Source organism: Astyanax mexicanus, chromosome 20 (assembly GCF_023375975.1).
Source record: "Astyanax mexicanus isolate ESR-SI-001 chromosome 20, AstMex3_surface, whole genome shotgun sequence".
Classification (NCBI taxonomy): Eukaryota; Metazoa; Chordata; class Actinopteri; order Characiformes; family Acestrorhamphidae; genus Astyanax; species Astyanax mexicanus.
In genome coordinates, this window is record NC_064427.1 from 957,467 (window position 1) to 978,636 (window position 21,170).

Sequence of the window (21,170 nt, forward strand, 5' to 3'; positions counted from 1 at the left end):
TATAAAAGGCAAACCTCCCCTGAAGCGTCGCCTGATTCACATTATAATATAATATAATATAATTTTGGCTTTTCCTTTTTTTTTTTTAAGTTATTCCAGTTATTGCTTTGACATTATAAAGTAGTGCACATCGATTAAACAGCACGCCCACATGCGTCATGTCCAGCTTACACAAGAATTCTGGCTTTTTTCCTCCCCTGTTTCAGTTTTCTGTGTCTTTGGGAAAGTTTATGACGCACTGCAAGAACACGACACCATTACCGCTAGAGACAACGTGCTGCTGACAAAGAACAAATAAAGAAATCACGCTGTTTGTCTTATTTCCGTGTCTCATTTCAAGCAAACAAAGCGTCGGTCCAGCCTCTGCTCTTTCTAACACGCTGGCAGAGCTGTTGGGGGCATTTTGCTTTTTTATAATAATAATAGGAGAAATTCCTGAACCCTCCCAGAACGTAATCCGATCAATCACACGCAGCTCAGCACGCCACGCTTATATCTGCATTCATTGTCTGACCAGGGGGTAAAATATGGCCTTCAGAACAAACAAAAGACAAATAAGGAGTAAAATGTACTAGAAATAATAGAAAAGTGATAAAAAATTCAGTTGAGTAACTTTGTTTACAGGGCAGGGGCGGATCTAGGAATTTTCTAAAATTCAAGGGCCCCAATATTCATAGAGTATTATTATACACCATGTTCAAACACATGAATGTAATTTTAAAAAATCTTACACAATAAAAAAATCTATCTGTAATCAAAATTGTAAGAATAGAAAGGGAAAAATGAATCAGTTTCTCTGATTTTGCTATTTATAGGTTTATGTTTGAGTAAAATGAACATTGTTGTTTTATTCTATAAACTACAGACAACATTTCTCCCAAATTCCAAATAAAAATATTCTCATTTAGAGCATTTATTTACAGAAAATAATGAGAAATGACTGAAATAACAAAAAAGATGCAGAACTTCCAGACCTTATGCAAAGAAAAGTGTAAAATCTGATTTTCCCAGACATCAGGCTCTGATCTGCTCTAGGACCGGCTCCAAATGATCAACATTAATGGTTAACCTGCCGGCCGTGCCTCCAGCGCGGATAGGCCTGAAAACTTTGTGCGAATCAGGCGAGAGCTGGACCAATCAGAGTGCAGACACGCTAGAGTTACCTGCCTGACCTTTGCATCGCTATGTAAACACTGTAATTATGTCTGCACAGGAATTACTCATACATTATACTCATATTAAAAGTTTTCAGATTTAATGTTGTCATTTATTTCCATGCAGCATCAATAATTAACACACTGAAAGGAGACGCACTAATAGATAATTGTGTGTAACTTATATACCCACTGTATCCACTGTATTGACAAAAGTATTGGGACACCTGATCTTTTTATTTTTCTTAAATCGAGAGCTAATCCTGGTTTTGCTGGATTCTAAAGTTGGAGATAGAAATGATAACATTTTGATAAATTTGCACTTAACTTACACAAACCAAAGACTTTGAGAGTGAAGTATATTTTCAGCATATGTATTGTCTTTATATTCTCTTTTATTTCTCTTTATACTCTTTCACTAATGTATGTACTGTAGACTCCGCCTATGACTGTCTATGGCTATGTATGGCTATGTATGCTTAAGTGTTTCCAGATGTGTACCACAAATCTATAAAGAAAATACATATGCTGAAAATATACTTCAAGACTAAACTGGATTAATATATATTTATCAGTTTTTTTATGGCAAATCTAACAAAAATATGTCCCAGTTAAAGGAAATGTCCAAGAGAAAACAATATATTATGCAGTATTTTGCTCATTCAAACAACATTAAATATGACACTAATAGATAGTAATAAATGGCATGATACTACTACTTTACTACCGTTTATGTGTGGGGGGCGGCCATCTTGGATTTTGAACTTGGGGTTGCTGAGGATCGCATTACATTTCAACTAGGAAATCTATCTATCTATCTATCTATCTATCTATCTATCTATCTATCTATCTATCTATCTATCTATCTATCTATCTATCTATCTATCTATCTATCTATCTATCTATCTATCTATCTATCTATCTATCTATCTATCTATAACGTATGGATTACCAGTTGGGCTGCCATTCAGGCTGCACATGGGCACACATTGGATTCTGATCTCGGAGTTAGTGAGGCTCTTGACTTTCCAATCAGGTAATCTGACTTGTTACAGGACCTTACAGTAAAAAATTACTGGTTGGAACTCAGAAATTCCAAAATTCGAGTTGAATGTATTATTAAAATAGTATTAAACATTAATTACCAAGTACAAACCAAGGCAACATGTTTAGGTGGTGCTCACATTGATGGAACATGGTTAAAATTGGTACCAGACGGGCATCATGGGCTTTGAGTAGTTCTGTGTATGAATTAGGAATCACCAACATGAATATTTGTGGCTGAAATCACAACTGAACACAATGAAATGTTCGGCTAAATGTTCATGCTAAATAAAACCCTAACATTAGAGGAAACACTGCTAAATTATTTCACATAAATGAGTCATTGTTCTGTATAACTGCTTTAGTATTTCCCCTTGTTCTTTGCACATATATAGAACAAGTAAAAAATTAATAATATTTGTTGCATCCCTTGTAATGTCCACATACATTTGGATCTACAGTATATTGTGATATTGTGTATACTCAAGTTCAACCTTGACATGGTTTTAGCCCCAAGGAGTCCGTTCCTACTGGCCGGCCTGATCACGCTTTTATTTAGCCTGGAGTTTGAATCTTGTCTTGCTGTCACATCACGTCATATCATGCAGGAAGATAAGGTGATGGATAAAGCGTGATAGCGGCTATGATAATGATAACTACTGCATCCATAAATGTTTGATGTATTGCTCTGTGGATGTCCGCTGGCTAAGGGCTGGCCGGTCTGCCTTCCACAGCTGATCCTAAATAAATAAACCTACCCCCCGCCCCCCGGCCAACCACTAACAGCACGCCTATTGCCATGCTGTGTGTTAGTTGGGTCAGCTGGACATCCTGATGTTGACTCAAGTCCACATGGGAAGGGAAGTCCCCATGCAGGGCATCATATAAAGGAGGTAGGGTGAAGTGGCCATGGCAGATCCATAGCTAGAAACAAGGTGGTAGGTGAAGTCTGTAGCTCTGTTTGGGATACTTCACTGATGTTACTCATTTAATTCATGCATTCTCTTTGATTTATTTGGAACTATCCCAACTAAGAACCTCAACCTTTGGAAATTGAGGTCTTTTCTAGATTTTTTTTCTAAAGAAAATGAACGCTTGTGGCCTTTTCCAGGCTGCAGTTTGCCTTGTCTTACTTTTACTTAATTTTTCCGCCGCTACCCATTTCCAAACTCAACCCTCAAACAACAGCAGCACTTTCTGCTTCTGGACTAAATCCATCTCCAATGGACGCACAAGTTACATGTTCCTGCACCGAACCCCCAGCAGGTCCGGCGAGACATCTCTAGTCCTATTTGACAGCATCTGGACCAAGGACAACACCCTGGTGGACTGTGTTACAAGCTCCAACCAAGTTGTTACCAAAAGCTACGTGTCACAGTGCTGGGAGCCTGGAGCCACAATTTTTTCTCGAATTCCAGACGAACGCTTCAACGTCAGCAAGCTGGTTGACCCCGCTGGCCCCTGCGAGGGCACCGTGGGTCGCTTGGCACATCCTAGGCAGTCGGTTCGCCGCAGGAGCAGAGACCTGGAGAGCGTTGACCGGCAGGATGGGGAGACGCTGAGTGGAGAAAGTTCTGGACAGAAGTCGAGGCGCTCGAAGAGAGCGTGGATCGTCCCAGGAACTCTGTGGTGCGGCGCCGGACACTCGGCCCTCGACTTTACCGAATTAGGTCAGCAAAACTTACAGTATCTGTAGTATAGCTGGGGACTGATCAGCCATAACTTTAAAACCACCTGCCAAATATGGTGTAGGGTCCTGATGGGATCTGACAAACAACAAAAGTTGTGGACTCAACACACAAAAACACTAAAAGTTCTAACATTAACAGCGGCGGATCCTTGCAAGGTGGGACCTTCAAGAGCATCAATAAACCTTGCGTGGCCTTGACCTTTGAGGACACTTTTGGTAGAAACTCACTATTGCCTACCAGGAACATCCTCAAAACTTGCCTGATGTTTTAAAGATGTTTTAATCCAGCTGTCTAGCTTCAACAATTCAGCCCTTGGCCCTCAAAGTGCCTCTTATGCTTGTCATATAAAGATCCACCTTTCGACACCCAACTTTCCACTGGAACAAGATCATCAGTGTTATTCACTTCACCTGACAGTGGTTTTAATGTTATGGCTGATCAGTCCACTGTATATACAAGCCATTAGCTCTGGTTTGCTTTGTGGTCTCCCAAGAGCTTGCTCTTAAATTGCTCTTCGTGGGCTTCGGGTAGCTGATAAGATCTGAAACTCAATGTTTTAAGATACACAGACTGATAACGCTGTTATCTCTTGATTTTCAGGACTGTATGTGAACACTGATATGTGTTGTCGGGAGCACGACCACTGTAAAGACTCCATCACTTCCTTCGGGTTCAACTATGGAGTCCTCAACACCAACATCTTCACCCTTTCACACTGCGACTGTGATAAGAAGTAAGTCCTCTTATCCTGTGGAGAAGAAGAACTTATATAAGTATTTGAATTTGCATTTTGGTTATTTAAATTAAATTTACCTAAATGTTGCTTAACTTAATCATATAGAAAGAGTTTATGCTGTAAATCATACATTTGACTTAATTTAAATTGCGTAACAAATAAATTAATTCACACATTTACAGATTTTAGAAAAACAAATATTTTTTAACAGTATATTGAGTAAATCATCTCACAAGAATGGAAAACAAAAAAAGCAATTAACCTTAAACTTTCTTAAAATATTTATGCCATAATGCATTTCAAATGATTAACTTTCAAAATCTAAACAAATTATATCTTTACAGTTTCTGATTAATGAGACCCAAATATTCAAATCTATTTAATTCAAAACTCAAACATGTTAAAGAACTTTGAATTTATGGATCTGACCTTTTTCAATTAGAAAATATTTAGTTATTAACATTTTTAACATAAGTTAAAAAGATAAAAAGTGTTGGTCATAGTAAAAGTTTATTAATTATATTTAGGTAAGTCAAGTTAATTGAATTTAAGTAAAGACACAAGGCAGGCACAAAAACATATGTTAAGTCTTACTTCATTGGCACAAACATTACTTTAATTATTTCCTATAGATGGAGTGATGTAGAGTTTGTCTCACCAAAAGCTCAGATACATTATAAAGCCTGCAGTAACTCTAGACACAACTCGACTGAGTTTAAAGTACTTTAAAGACTCCTCATATAACCGTATAGCCTGTTAACACCGAGCTCCGCACTGCCATGTTATCTTCAGTAATCTAATCTGTGTGATATTGATTCAGGTTCCAGCAGTGTCTTCATAAAGCCAACGACAGCATGGCCAACGTGGTGGGATACGGATACTTCAACGTCCTCAAGATGCGCTGCTTCGAATTCGCAGAGAGGATGGAGTGTGCTGAGAGGACCTGGTGGGGCATGTAAGTGATTGTTTAACACTAAATATACTGTAAATACAGAGTTACACTGTTTGTAATGAATGCATTTAGTCCACCACTTTAATTTAAACCCATGTGCATTGAGCTCTGGATGGAATGAGTTGAGGAGTTGAGGATGGACAACGCTCTTATCAATGAATAGTAGAGACAGTTACTCCAACTAAAGCAGGATAAACTCCTTTTAATACCCTTATATTTCAATATTTCAGAAGAAACAATGAATTAGCAAACGTTCCAACACCTTTGTTCATGTGCTGTATGTGAGGTTTTGTCTAGACTAGCATCAGCTGTTCAAAAGTTAAAGATTCACGCTCCATTTTCTGACATTTATTGAAAAGACATGATGACTTTAGATGTTAAAACAATATATGTATGAATCGACCAGTACAGATATGGGCTAAAACTAGAATATGGTATATTTTTATTGTTGTACACATAGCAAAACGTATTAATGATTCCTTCTACTAAGAAGTTACCATGTTAGCAGTACAAAATTGTGATCCTACATAAAGCACAGGCCTATAATCAAAAATATACTGTAGAAATAACCCTAAAACTCTCATAACTTTCTTGACAGGTGTAAATTCCACCAGATGGCTAAATACGCTTTGGTAAGGGATGCTACATATTACAATTCCACATCCCCTGAGTTAGAGGAGGAAACGAGCGCTGTTTACACAACGTCTGCTGGACAACCGACAGCCACTCCTGGTTCAACTGTGCCATCTACTCTACCCACTGAAGATCCCCGGGCAGACCGAGAGCATCCTGAAACAACTGACTCGCAACAGACAAAACCAACAGACACAACACCAACAAAACCAACAGACACTAAAGACACAAAACCAACACCAACAAAACCAACAGAACCAACACCAACAAAACCAACAGACTTAAAACCAACAGAATTAACACCAACAAAACCAACAAAATCAACATCAACAGACACAAAACCAACAGACACAAATTCAACAGAATCAACACCAACAAAACCAACAGACACAAAACCAACAAAATCAACACCAACAGACTCAAAACCAACAGACACAACAGACACAAATCCAACAGAATCAACACCAACAAAATCAACACAAACAAAAACAACAGACTCAAAACCAACAGAATCAACACCAACAAAACCAACAGATTCAAAACCAACAGACTCAAAACCAACAGACTCAACACCAATAAAACCAACATGCTCAAAACCAACAGACTCAAAACCAACAGAATCAACACCAACAAAACCAACAGACTCAAAACCAACAGACACAAAACCAACAGACTCAAAACCAACAGACTCAAAACCAACAGAATTAACACCAACAAAACCAACAGACACAAAACCAACAGAATCAACACCAACAAAACCAACAGACACAAAACCAACAGAATCAACACCAACAAAATCAACAGACTTAAAACCAACAGACTCAAATCCAACAGAATCAACACAGGCAAAACCAACACAGACCTCAAGTTTGCCGAAGACGCAGCCTGATCTACAGAGCAGAGATAAAGGTATGATACGTGGCTTTATGACTTTATTAACGCATTAATTGGAGTCTGTTTCGGAACACACTGTTATAAATGTGATAAATGTGATAAACGGGTGATAAAGGTTGATCATGTTTGGTTTGTAGGTAAAGTTTCCACATGTGAGAGTTATAAGGACCTGGACTCCTGCCGCCTTCAGATCCCTGGAAAGCAGGAGAAGTTCGGTCTGAGGAACGCTGAATTCGCCACCCTGTACCACTGCAACTGTACCGCCAGGTAAACACACGTCCTGCACCGGCTCACGAATACCTGAGCACAGGTACAGACTGTAACTGTGGAGCACAGGAAATAAACTCTACTGCTCTATTTGTGTCACAGACTCTCCAACCAATTCTCTGGACTGGACCGGGTCGATGATGTTCATTTCTTCCTGCTGGACTTCGTGTCCCAGTTCTGTTTCATCCTGCCCCCGAACTGCACCGACAGTGACAGGTCAGTTTATGTTCTATATTCATATGTATATATGAATATATATCCATAAAAACTGGGTGATACTGACAAAGTTACACAGCAGGCTACTGTAAAACTTTCACACACACAATTCCAAACACAACATTTACTTGTTTATCATTGAGTGTTTAATGTAATAGTATAGTAAATTGTTCTAAACATCTGAAAGCAAATGTATATATTGTATATATATGTATATATACATTCCTAGGTAACTCTATAGATGTAATGTTTATGTAAAACAATATAGTGATATAAATATCACAAAACCCATAATCTATGGTCAAATCCATTAACAGTGTGATGAAGTATACAGTACTTCACTGTACAGTAATACGGTGCACAGGTGATTAATCACCCTGCACTAATTCATACCATATGCATAAACGTCATTAGCACTAATTAATAGTTTGTAATCATCATGAATTAACAGAATGTGATTAATTGACCATTTTTGACTATTTACAAAGACCTTTTTAAAGGTCTAGTAAGTAAGAAAAACAGATTTTATGTCTGAGGGGTAAAGAGAGAGGTTGGAAATTGCCTGTAGAAATGAATTATGAATATTTACTGCTTTGTTAAGTTATTTATCTAATCAAATTTATCTCATCTTTTCCTCCTATAGCTGCTCTTCTAAAGATCCTCCTGTGATCAGACGCTGGACCAAAGACGTGGCCGGAGGGCGCCCTCTTGTGGCCTCGAAACGTAAAGCCAAGCGCCTCAACTCCAAAAGATCCAAGAGGAAGGACTCCTTCAGACTGTATAAGAAGTGCCTCAGGATGCACTCCAAACTGCAGAGACCCAAAGAACCAACTGATCACAAACTCCAGAACCCTTCAGGACATGCAGAACCAATAAAACAATAAACATACCTGTCCTGAAAAACTTCCACCATGCTCAGACTGTCCTGAACACCTTCCACCATGCTCAGACTGTCCTGAACACCTTTCACCATGCTCAGACTGTCCTGAACACCTTTCACCATGCTCAGACTGTCCTGAACACCTTCCACCATGCTCAGACTGTCCTGAACACCTTCCACCATGCTCAGACTGTCCTGAACACCTTTCACCATGCTCAGACTGTCCTGAACACCTTCCACCATGCTCAGACTGTCCTGAACACCTTTCACCATGCTCAGACTGTCCTGAACACCTTCCACCATGCTCAGACTGTCCTGAACGTCTTCCACCATGCTCAGACTGTCCTGAACACCTTTCACCATGCTCAGACTGTCCTGAACGTCTTCCACCATGCTCAGACTGTCCTGAACACCTTCCACCATGCTCAGACTGTCCTGAACACCTTCCACCATGCTCAGACTGTCCTGAACACCTTTCACCATGCTCAGACTGTCCTGAACACCTTCCACCATGCTCAGACTGTCCTGAACGTCTTCCACCATGATCAGACTGTCCTGAACGTCTTCCACCATGCTCAGACTGTCCTGAACGTCTTCCACCATGCTCAGACTGGCCTGAGAACTGCTCATTTTTCATTATTTGGAAGCAGAAAGCACTGTAAACTGAACTCTATGCAAAAGTGCACTACTATTTTTTTTGTGAATATAAATGTATGATATCTGTAAATATAACTTAAACATATTTTCTATTAAAATTCTAAAAATGGTTATATATATTTATACGAGTTTGTGTTTTATTGTCATTTGGTTCATGTTCAGAAAAAGGATTGTTATAGTGGATACATTTTACAAATTATGGGACATTTGAGGTTCTAATTCCCAGTGGGCAAACAATATCAAGGTGATCACTTTATTTTTTTTCTTGAAGACATAATACAAGTATACAATTTACGTTAGACATACAACAGATGATGCTACAGAATATCCAGAATAGTCCGTAGGCCAAAAAAAGAGAATAGAATAGTCTGTAGGTCATTTAAAAAATGTATATAGTCAAAACAACAAAGAGAGTTGGTTTGGAGTCAGAAATTTTGTTAAAAAATAAAATGTACTAGATTCTTGCCATTTTAATCAGTATTTTTATTATTTGTAATGGTGTAAACCAAAAACAGAGGAAATTGATATTTTAAACAGCATTTTTGCTAACATTTTTAGCTAGTTACTTATTACAGCACTTATATAGCTATTGTGAGAGATACTTATTAATATTTAAAAAATCTCTAATTTCTTAATTTAACACTAAGCAGGCAGATCTGCTGATCTGCAAATCATACTCTCTCACAGCTTATGGGTGATATGAGCTGTAGATCAGCGGATCTGCGCAGCGCGAGGCGCAGCAGCGGGGAGAGTTCAGTTCTGAGGTAAAACTGTTAGGTGGCTAACTGAAGCTAAGTAGCGATTTTTACCTCAGACCCGCGGTTACTAAGATAACTATGCTAAGCTAACCATTTTCAGGTAAGGACAACATTGCTTTCGGGACACTCTTAAAACAAATTTAAAAAGCTGATTTTGATAATAAAATCATAATATTTTGAGAAAAAGATCATAATAGTTTAAGAATAAAGTGGCATTACAACCACATTATTTACATTACACGAAGACATTGTAAAACAATAAAAGCCGAAAATATTATGACTTTTTTTTTACTCAAAATAATACAAGTTAACTTTTTTTAAATAGTGGCTTTAAAACGCCATCCTGGGTAAGAAAACGAATTATTTATAACAAAATGTACAATAAATATTAAGTCTGTAAAAATCATTTTAGTTGAAAATGCTATTTCTATTGTATTTTTAAGGAAAACTCATAGGAAAACTTTTTTTGTTCACTAGCTTAACTAACATTAAACGATTGAAGCTAGATAGCTATTTAGCTAATCTAATAAATAAATTAATGAATAATAAGTGGCATAGACATAAAAACGTCCTGTAATGCAACATCAGTCAGTATCAGATGCTCTAAATACTGTAGTTTATATCTATTACAACACTAGACCAGTGAATTATAGCAGCACCTTTATTCACCTAAACATTACAAAACTATTATAGAAGATGCTCACACATGCCAGAGGTTACTGTCATTATTTTTATAATTATTATTATGTTATTATTTTTTCTAGACTACTCAAGTATTTCTTAAAGAGTAACTACACGTTAATACATTTTTATATTAAAGGAGAAATCTGGTGTGAAATGGACTGGGGTTGTACTGAAACTTAATAACGAGTACCAACTTTTGTTGAATAGCCCACCTCCTTTTACCCCTAGCATTCCCGAATACAGCGCTTTTAGCTGATGCTCCCAACAGGCTTACAATGCTAGTGACAGGAGCATAGAGCTACCCATGCAAAGAAATCTCTATTTGTACATCATTAACAAACTCAAAGTAGCTTCACACTTCATTGGTATGAATTATGGTCTTGAATATGGTATTGAATTCTGGGGTTCTGACATTTAAAAGGAGAAACTTTTAAAGGTTTATTAAAAACTATTAATACACACAGTACCTTTAGCTAGTTATCCAGACACATACAAAAAAGCTAAACAAAAAAACAAACAAAAAAAAAACAATGAAACATAAAGGAAACAATAGTTTGTGTCAAGCGTTTTTTTCTTACAGTATCACCCAGCACTATTCCAAAACCACTTTAAATATCTGGGACCAAAACTCAACAAACAACAAAAACTAACATTTACAAAAACGTTCTGAACTTTATTTTTGCACAGTTAGAGATTCTTTATTCAGGGATACAAAAACTTTCTTATGCCATTGTAGTTCTGCCTAGGCCTAGAAAACACACACACACACACTGTGTTGGTAGGTAACTCAACTCCATCCTGATGTCACGAATAGTAACTGAGCCCTTCACTGAACCGCCTCTACCGGGAGAGAGAGAGAGGGAGAGAGAGAGAGAGAGAGAGAGACTCTAAGAGAAAGGAAAAAAAAATAGAGGGAGTGAGGTAGGGAAAATACAGAGAGAGAGAGAGAGAGAGAGAGAGAAAGAGAGAGAGAGAGAGTTAGGAGGAAAAAACGCGAGAAAAGCGGATTTGACAACATGGCGAACTTTCCCCGGACTGACTCTGTTCTGAGGAGCTGCTGAGCGGTTCTGCTCGGTTCTGTTCGGTTCTGATCTGTGTTCCTCTGCTCGGTTCCAGCAGCGCGGCGGTCCGGAGATCCGGAGGGTTCGGGAGCTCCGCCGCGGCCTGCTTTTCTCCTCGGTTCGGACGGAAAGTTTATGATGGGCTGAAAGTTTGGGTCGCTGCCGGAATCCCGAACAGGACAGGATGGAGAAACAGGGCGCGAGAAGAGAGAAGGTAAGAGCGGTTCTGAGGGTCCAGTCTGGGCTCGGTTCAGAGTTCAGAACTGACCGAGCAGCTTCTGTTTAATACCGGGGTTTTAGGTTGGAATAACGGTACTGAGTTTCTATTGAACCTCCTGAGCTCAGTTCTAGCTGGAGTTATAGCGGTGTTTTATAGGAGTTATAGCACTGTTATAGAGGCTCTCAGTGATAATATAGTTATTTATTATGAGTATGTTTAGTTGTATTTTCTGTATTTTGTTTTGTGTTTTTGTTCTAGTCTGTTGGTCAGTTTGTGGACTGTTACTAAGCTACAGATAGATTAGTGCTGCAGTGCTGCATGCCACAGCTCTACACCTCTACAACACAGAGCTGCACTACTATACTAATATATAAATTATGTGTTTTGCTATTTATAGGTTTATGTTTGAGTAAAATGAACATTGTTGTTTTATTCTATAAACTACAGACAACATTTCTCCCAAATTCAAAATAAAAATATTGTCATTTAGAGTATTTATTTGTAGAAAATGAGAAATGGCTGAAATAACAAAAAAGATGCAGAGCTTTTAGACCTCACATATGGCAAAGAAAACAAGTTCATATTCATAAAGGTTTAAGAGTTCAGAAATAATCAATATTTGATGAAATAATCCTGTTTTTTAATCACAGTTGTCATGCATCTTGGCATCATGTTCTCCTCCACCAGTCTTACACACTGCTTTTGGATAACTTTATGCTGCTTTACTCCTGGTGCAAAAAATGGATTGATGGTTTGTGATCATCCATCTTCCTCTTGATTGTATTCCAGAGGTTTTCAATTTGTTAAAATCAAAGAAACTTATAAAATATAAAGTGGTCTTTTATTTTATCCTTTATTTTTTCAGAGCTATATATATATATATTCATTTTAAGATGTATTTTTAAAAAATTGCACTATACAGAACCAGTCAAAAGTTCGGACAAACTTTAATTTCAGTGGTTTTTCATTATTATTTTAAAGTGTAAAGTTGTAAAGAGGTAGAGTTGGTATACAGTGAATAGCTCTATTTGAGTAATGTTCTAATCCATATTATGAGAAAAGAACTACTCAGCTAAGTAAAGAAAATAAGTAAATCCAAAACATTTCAAGGAAATATCCTCAAGTGCAGTTGCAAGGACCATCAAAAACATTATGATGAAACTGGCTCTCATCAGGACCGCTCCAGTAAAAGGAGCAAGAGGTCGTCTGTTGCACAGGTTCATGTTTATTTATCTGCTCCATCTACTTTGACCCAGATCTTAAATGCTGCCCCTCAAACCCTTACATAACTAATGATCTGATTCAGCCAATAAAGGACTTTAATCAGTTAATCAGCTGGAGCAGGTTTGGCAGGTTGCATTTGGACTGCAGTGAGAAATTCTCTCTCTCTTGGTTCATAAGTGTAAAAGTTATGTAATTTTCAGCTTCCATGCATTTTCTATACACTATTTATCTTTACACACTATGTGTTCAAATGTTGGTGGACACCATTTCTAATGAGTGCATTCTGCTACATTAAGTTTGCTCACACTGATGTGCAATTGCACACACACACTCACAAACCCACAGGCAAACAAACAAGCATGAACCTATTGGCATCATTCCTTAGTTGGGGATTTCAGGTGTGATGTGTGATCAGTAGCGCTAAGAAACTGCATGCGTTATAACGCCCCGAAGAATTAAATAAAAGAATTAGGGTTTCCTCAAAGTTAATATACCAAAAATAGAAATCATGATTGTTCATAGAGTCAAGTCTAACGTCTTTTAAGTCAATTTGAGTCTGAAGTCTCTGTGCATGCAACTTTAAGTCCCTTTCTCTTATAAAACATTTAGTGTATTAAAACCGTAGTAAACAATACTACAATAGAAAAGTCAATATTGTAATGATTGCGACAGTCCTATAACAACCCCTTCCATAGTATCATCCATTCACTATAAGCATTACGTTTAAATCAAGTAAAAACACTCTGACTAATGAAACAGGACTCGAAAGTGTCCGTATCTGGCTGCTGTTCTGTCTGCCTGTCTGATGGTGGGCCCGGTCCTGTGGAGGAAGCTCCGCAGTGTTCTGGCATATCAGCTCTGGAGCAGTTTAGCATGGAGACATCCTCATAACAGGTGCTGGATCCGAGGCAGGGTTCTGACAGAGCTTCACCACAGTGGTGTCTGCCTGGCCAGCGCCATGGTTAACACAGCCTACTGCTCGGGACTTGTTTCACGGTGGTTTCATCCTTGCCAGAGTGCAATGGTAGCACCTATGTTTTCTTTTGCACTCAGACAGTAGAGGTTTAAAATAATTTCCCAAAGGACTTAAGAACAGTGTTCAGAACCGTTCCTGGGCCAGAGCATGAGTCTGGACCCATCAGTACTGGCTGGATTCTCATAGTGTGAAAGCTGTTCATGTAGAGGAGGCTTTTGGCAAATGTGGTGGCAAACAGAGAGCAGTAGTTGAAATTGGTGAAATTAGTTCAGTGATGAGCTACAGCTACATGATGTATATGCCAAAAATAATAGGAATATAATGGGAAAATAATGGAAATGCATAAACCTGTAGAAGTTGTGAGGTTTTGAGGTGAGGTGACATAAAAGGCATTAGACAGGTGGAAAGGATGATAACCGGTGGTGTCTGATGCCTTGGTATAATAATGGATTTTATTAGAAACATTAGCTTTGGATAGGTGGTGTTTTTTGGCCAGTTAGTGCAGTTATACCCCGGCTGATTCGCTCATCCAATAGTTCCCCTATGGTTCTCTCTAGTTCCTTACTAGTGGTGCAAGTGACTGTCCACTACCAGATCAGGGTTCGTCCCTCGCTATAATAAACTAACAAATTCTAATCTCATTCCCTGTTTCCCCTATTTTATTTTCTGTCCCAGTATTAGCCTTCTGGTCTCCCTCAGGTCAGTTCACACTTGTTGGCTTGTAGAATGTTGTCAGGTCGACAAGTTTATAGTGTTTATAGGTGTTGTTCTGAATTTTGCCAGAATCCGACTCGTGTGCAGGTTTGTCCCACAGCAAAATGAGTGTAACAGATTTCTCGTCAGCTTCCTGTTTATCTACAGTTAATCTACAGTAACAGTAGATACAGAATCATCAGCACCATGATCTTTTGTACCCATACTGCTGCAAAATGCATCAGCACACTAAGAGGGGTCAGATTTTGGCACAACACCTGTTTTTTCTTCTTCTATTGTTTAGAGGGTGACAATAGCCCGTCTCTATAAACTTTCTGTAAGTAGTCTGAAAGTCTGAACCTTCTAGAAAAGTGTTGTCATACTGCAGTTCAGTCTTGTAGTCAGACCGAATTTTGGTTCTTTGGTCCAGACCGTGTCATTGCACCATTTGCTGAGCCATAATGATGTTAGTTAACTGGAGCTGATCTGAAAGTTTGCTGAATCATAGTTCTGCTGCCAGCTTGTGGAGGTCTGGCTCACTGCCGGTCATACGGCTGGAATCAGAAGTATCCGCAGCTTAATAACAGGAAGCAAACTCCACTGCCTCCAAGAGAGGTATTTTCCCAGTGAAGGTAAAAGCAGTGGGGTTTTATATTAAAATTAATCATAATGAATAAGACTATATGTCCAAATATTTGTGGGCACCCCACCTAAACATTGCCTTTAGCTACTTTAATGTGTACCTATTGCTTAATTATTATTTATTTACATAAAAAAAGATAAATGAACTGAAATGCTGTCTTAAATACATGTGAATTATGTTTATTCACTTATGTATTGTAATATTTATCATATCGGCAGGTTCTTGCCTAAACACAGCTCTGTTTCAGCACTTTTTAGAAGATGACTCTTTAGATATTCTTCTCCTGGTTTGGGAGTTGGCAGAAGATCACCCAGAGAGCAGCTGTTGTGCAGACGCAGCTCAGCATGCTGAGGCTCTACCTTGAGGCTGCCACCAAAGGGGGCATCGACCCCTCCGTCAGCCGTCTGATGCCTCCGCCGCTCTCCTGCCAGAGCGCAGGCTTGTTTTCATTTTCCCAGGAATGCGCCTCGGCCCCCTGACCCGAGCGAGGCCGAGGGGGTCGGAGCAGGAAGAGACGCCAGCAGCCCGAGGTTGGGCAGGCGGAGGTTGGGCAGGCGGAGGTTGGGGCACTGCCTGCTTGCGCAAATGGAAGCAAGTGTTAGTTTCAGTGGGCGAGGGGCACAATGGGTCCGGGCCTTCGGGCCTTCCTGTACTGACGCTGGGCTCGCTGTGTTTTGGTCTGAGAAGCAGGTTGAAAATTCCTTGTTTATAAGCTGAATCTCGGAGTATTATTGGATGGAGTCTGGAGTTTGGCTTCGTTCCTCACTCAGCTGTTTGAAGTGAAGGCGGACACGAAGGGCAGAGATATATGTGTATTTGCAAGAACCTGGCGGAATTCCAATTAAAAATATTGTCATTTAGAGCATTTATTTGCAGAAAATGAAAAATGACTAAAATGACAAAAAAGATGCAGAGCTCAGTTCAGAAATCAATATTTGGTGGAATAACCCTGGTTTTTAATCAGTTTTTTTCATGCATCTTGGCATCATGTTCTCCTCCACCAGTCTTACACACTGCTTTTGGATAACTTTATGCTGCTTCACTCCTGGTGCAAAAATTCAAGCAGTTCAGTTTGGTGGTTTGATGGTTTGTGATCATCCATCTTCCTCTTGATTATGTTCCAGAGGTTTTCAATTTGGTAAAATCAAAGAAACCCGTAATTTTTAGGTGGTCTAAATTTTATTTTTTCAGAGCTGTATGTACAATTATTTTGGTCATGCCCTCCATATTTGTATAGCAAATATTAAATATTCATTATTAAAAAAGTAAATATTCACCTATGAAACATGAAAACATAAAGAGAAAACAAATAGCAGAGAATACAAATAAAAGTGCAGGTAGTCTTTCCAATGAAGGTAACAATTATTTAACTAATTGTTGCAGCCCTATTAGTTCTATCTTACATGCTGTGCAAGATGTGTGTCACGATGTTCATTGCAAGAGACACTCTGGTGGTTTATTTCACTTTACACCCAAAATTAACCACACCCATAAATATTAAGAGAATTTGCACACTTCGACATGCGCAAGGCATACTTTTCTCGTTGTTACGATAGCAAAGATACACAGACGGGAAATACACCATAGAAGACTAATATTTCCATCCACAGTGGAAATCACACACAGTGGGGGAAAAAGATGGTGACTGGCGGTGTCTGGATATATTTGTCTATGCAAACATGAGACGTGCCAAAAATCATGGGATATGATACTAGTTCTGTTCTCTCCAGGATCTTCCATGGTGTTGCTTAAGGAACTATTTGAAGCACCTTTAATTTGCCTGTATACAGAGACTGTATACAGTACCTCCACCACAGTGAGACAGCGGGATAATCTCCGGCTGACCTCATGCGGCTCACGTTAGCTAAAAGAAATACATTCCTGATGTGTTTTACGGCCGGTTGGGTAGCAGGTGCTCGACTAACGAATAAAATATCTGCAGAATCAGTCTGAGACCCTCCTCACAGATAGGGATGAGTCTGCGTTTGATGTGCGGCGTGTTGTGTCTGCGGGAAGTTTACAGCTGTTTTATTTGGACGGTGTAGGCGGGTTTGTGTTCTACACGTGTGGCGCGTGTTTGCACTTGCGGTGGGTCCGTACAGAACCGCTGTGATGTGTACTTATGTGCATCTGGGCTGAGTGTGTCTGATGCAGCTGAGGTTTGGACTGTGTTGCTTCAGCTGAAGATCCGAGGCTCCCGTCGCCCTCCCTGAACTGCTGCACTCAAATTAGTCTCTTCAGACTTTCCCCCACCAGGACTCTCATTACGCCTCCCAGAGCGTCCCGGTGCGGTCAACAGCCAGCAGAACCACGCCCAGCACTGTTATCTGTCCCGGCCCTGAATACTACTACACACTGCTTCAGAATAGAAAGTACTGATATATAGGGATGTGCAATTATATCTGAATTATATCGTATTTGACGATAACTGCCCTTTTTTTTTTTTTTTTTAGAAAAATTAGCATCAACTGATGTGGCTAATATTTCAACGATACTCACTGACTTAATTATTGCAGGGCAAAAAAAACACATCAAAACTATCTCATACTCAATATATACACAAATTATAATATCATGACACCAGGAAGCTGACTGAGACAATCCAGCAGAGATGTGCTAAACTATTCATCTAATCAAGTGGACCTTCTTTGAAAATTGTAAAATATAAAACATATTCTGGTTTGTTTAACTTTTTTTTTGTTTGGATGAGTTAAGTATTAATCTACAGTGCAGAAAATTTTAAAAGAAAGAAAAGCTTTTGACTGGTGCATGCAAATAATAAATACGAGTAATAATAATAACTGCAGATTTCTGAGAGTCTCCTCTTCCGTTCCTTCTGTTGGACGTTTTAAAACGTCTTTCCTGTTCTCTCTCGCTCGTCCCGTCTCTGCAGCTCTCGTGCTCTCTCGCTCTCTCTCTCTCTCTTTCTGGAAGTAATTACCCTGCTGTGCTATCCCAGAGTTCCTCTGGAGGAGGGGTGTGGCCTGTGCCAGAGATTACAGGAGAGCAGAGGTGGGGAATAGCTCTCTCTCTCTTTCTTTCTCTGACTTTCTCTCTCTCTCTTTCTCTTTCGCTCTCTCTTTCTCTCGCTCCCTCCTTCGGCCCCTCCCTTCTCTTGGGGATGCTCCAGATGTGAAGCTCTGAGGTGGCTACCCATAAATTTCCTGCATACTCTGAAGTCAGCAGCAGCCACTGCTGTTCCGCCCTGAGGAGCCAGCCTTCCAGCAGCAAAACAGAGCACAGCTCCCTGCAGCAGCATTAGCATTAGCATTAGCATTAGCACTGTCCCCGTCCCAATAATGCTCTGTTTGGCGTGTAGTGCCATGTCATATCGGATGCAATAATAAAATGTCATTTTCATGTTGTTACAGAAGTGTATTCTTGAAATATGTTTTGTAATTCAGTGTTTTGTCATATTGCCAAGAGCATCGTTATCGTAAAAATACCATGAAATATTGTCATATTATTTAAGGGCCATATCACCCATTCCTACTATATATAATATATATATAATCATTTTGGTTATGGTAGGTATCACTGTAATAATAACAGAGAATAATAATAATTGTAACAATAAAAGAGTAACAATACAACCTAGTTTTGGCAAGAACCTAGCAATACAATAAAGGATGTGAGTTTTAACCATAAAGTGGTTAAAAATGACAGTAATATTGTTTTATAGCAATTAGTTCATAGACAATATATCGTCTAAAACATGACATATTTACTCTGTAACTCATCACAGCCTGAGCAGTGACCAATTAACTATATATGAGATATCATATACTGGTTTATATACTAATTTTCTGATGTGACACCATCATAATGTGCTAATCCAACCCTAATCTGGTGTTTTGTCTCCTCGGGCAGTTTTCGCTGTTTGGGCCCCGGGCGCTGGGCAGGGCGGTGCACGCGGCGGCCGAGGGTCCCGGTCTGAGCAAGGCCGAGTTCATGGAGAAAGTGCGGCGGAGTAACGAGGCGTGCCAGCGGGGAGACTTCCAGACGGCCGTGAAGCTTTACGGAGAGGCTCTGCGGGCCGACCCACAGAACTGCATCCTCTACAGCAACCGCTCGGCTGCCCACCTCAAACTGGGCCAGTACCAGACTGCCCTGGACGACGCAGTGAAGGCACGGCTCCTCAACCCCAAGTGGCCAAAGGTAGGAGGGAGGCGGCGTGGTTATGTGGGTTTGGTTTGTTGGGTTTTGATTTTTTTATTGCACAATCGTTTCAGTAGCGTGGTGTTCTGCACAAACTGCTGGGGTCTCCTGTTCCTTTCTTAACTGAGTGGGTTTTTGTCGTTATACTGGTTGTCCAAAGTGTGTATTCTGGGATGCTCTTAGTATAAGTATCTGTACAGTGCATCCGTTCTGTCTGAGTGTATGAAATGTTTAAATTCTAGGCTCTTAACAATGCATGATTTTGCATTGGCTCCTTAGCTCTGTGAATGTTTTATGTTTTCAATCAGGGTCTGTAATTTGTGGATGGTCCCTTACCATTGTCTTTGGTTTGTGATGCAGTGATTCTGGCTATTTTCATTCAATGCCCTGGGCAAAATGGAAAAAATATAATGTTTGTAGTTGGTTTTTGGCTCTTTTATCATTTAGAAAATGTGTTTTCAGAAAGTATCGGAGGTTGTTTGTGAGCAAGAGATGGGGTGAAAAGTGAAATATTCAGTGAATATCAAATATAAGCCTAACTTTACCAAGCTCTGTGCCTCACTCTGGGCTTTATTTTTTTTTACATAGAATGTGAAATAGTGCCATCATTCATTGCCCTATGCATGCATTCGGTTTAGCTAGATAATTGTTTTCTCTGAAATCAAGGGTATTAAAAAGAGTTTATCCTGCTGTTTATTATACATTTTGCTGATTGACCTAAATGCATCTTGGTTGACAAAAGGAATTTATACTACGCTCAAATGGACCTGTTTACACTGTAAACAAACTGGTTCATGTTTATTTATTGGCAATACATCTCTTCTACAGGGAGTAGCTATACAAGTGCATTTGCATTAGTAATGGGTGCAACTTAAAGTGACATTCTGTGAGTTTGGGGGGTTTAGGGGTTTAGAGATTTGGGGACCTCTCTGGTGAGAATATGTAATTACACAGGTCATAAGTACATATTTTCTTTTGTTAATTATGTTCATATATAAAATACTATTAAAACTTATCAAGCAATTACTTTCAACAAACCTACCAGACCACTCCTAAGTTTTTAATGAATGAATGAATAAATATATTAGACGTTGCAGGAATACCAATAATTAGTATATTTTCTTTCTTCCCAACTCAGGAATACTACTTTTTTGAACTTCTTTCATTTAAAAAGGAGCAAGTTTTAGGGACTGCTGCTTTAAAGTCGTTAAAATAGCTTAAAGTAGCATTTTTTATAAGTGGGTGTCCACAAATATTTGGACGCATGTTTTGTGCTGCTTGTTTATTTCACTTGTTTGTCAACCATGCAGACCAATAAAACCTCAATAAGAGTCCTCAGAGTCGTTTACAGCCACCGAGACACTGAGCAGTATCTCACTTCGGTCTCGTCCCGACCACACAGTCTCCTCCCTGGCCCAGAGCGCATGTGGCTAAACCCAAACCCAGAGAGAAACGCTAAGCCCCGCCCATGCAGCCGCCAATCATGTTACCTCCGTTCTCTCTATTGGCTGCAGTGAGCTGTGGAGGCAGAACCTGGCGTTTGGTGGAAAGCAGGACTGGATTGTTGGTCCTGAGCCAGTGAACTATAACGTTCCCCATATAACTAGAACGTCCTCCTCCTCCTCTCCC

General features: G+C 39.4%; 2 protein-coding genes across 3 annotated transcripts in view; both read left to right on the plus strand.

The window, feature by feature from the left end:
• Window positions 1–3,005: 3,005 nt before the first annotated feature.
• On the plus strand, window positions 3,006–9,189 carry pla2g3 (phospholipase A2 group III). Its single transcript, XM_049468573.1, has 7 exons — window positions 3,006–3,868; window positions 4,490–4,622; window positions 5,446–5,580; window positions 6,176–7,119; window positions 7,242–7,371; window positions 7,474–7,587; window positions 8,231–9,189. The coding sequence occupies exons 1-7, from the start codon at window positions 3,286–3,288 to the stop codon at window positions 8,469–8,471; spliced, it is 2,280 nt and encodes a 759-aa protein (XP_049324530.1). The 5' UTR covers window positions 3,006–3,285; the 3' UTR covers window positions 8,472–9,189.
• A 2,232-nt stretch (window positions 9,190–11,421) lies between these two features.
• Window positions 11,422–21,170, plus strand: part of ttc28 (tetratricopeptide repeat domain 28) — a 243,305-nt gene continuing 233,556 nt past the window's right edge. For both annotated transcript variants that reach the window (XM_022680773.2, XM_049468570.1), the window contains exons 1-2: window positions 11,422–11,841; window positions 19,254–19,541. In XM_022680773.2, coding sequence (XP_022536494.2) covers window positions 11,812–11,841; window positions 19,254–19,541 — 318 coding nt within the window. In that variant the 5' untranslated portion in view covers window positions 11,422–11,811. The remainder of the gene's footprint in view (window positions 11,842–19,253; window positions 19,542–21,170) is intronic.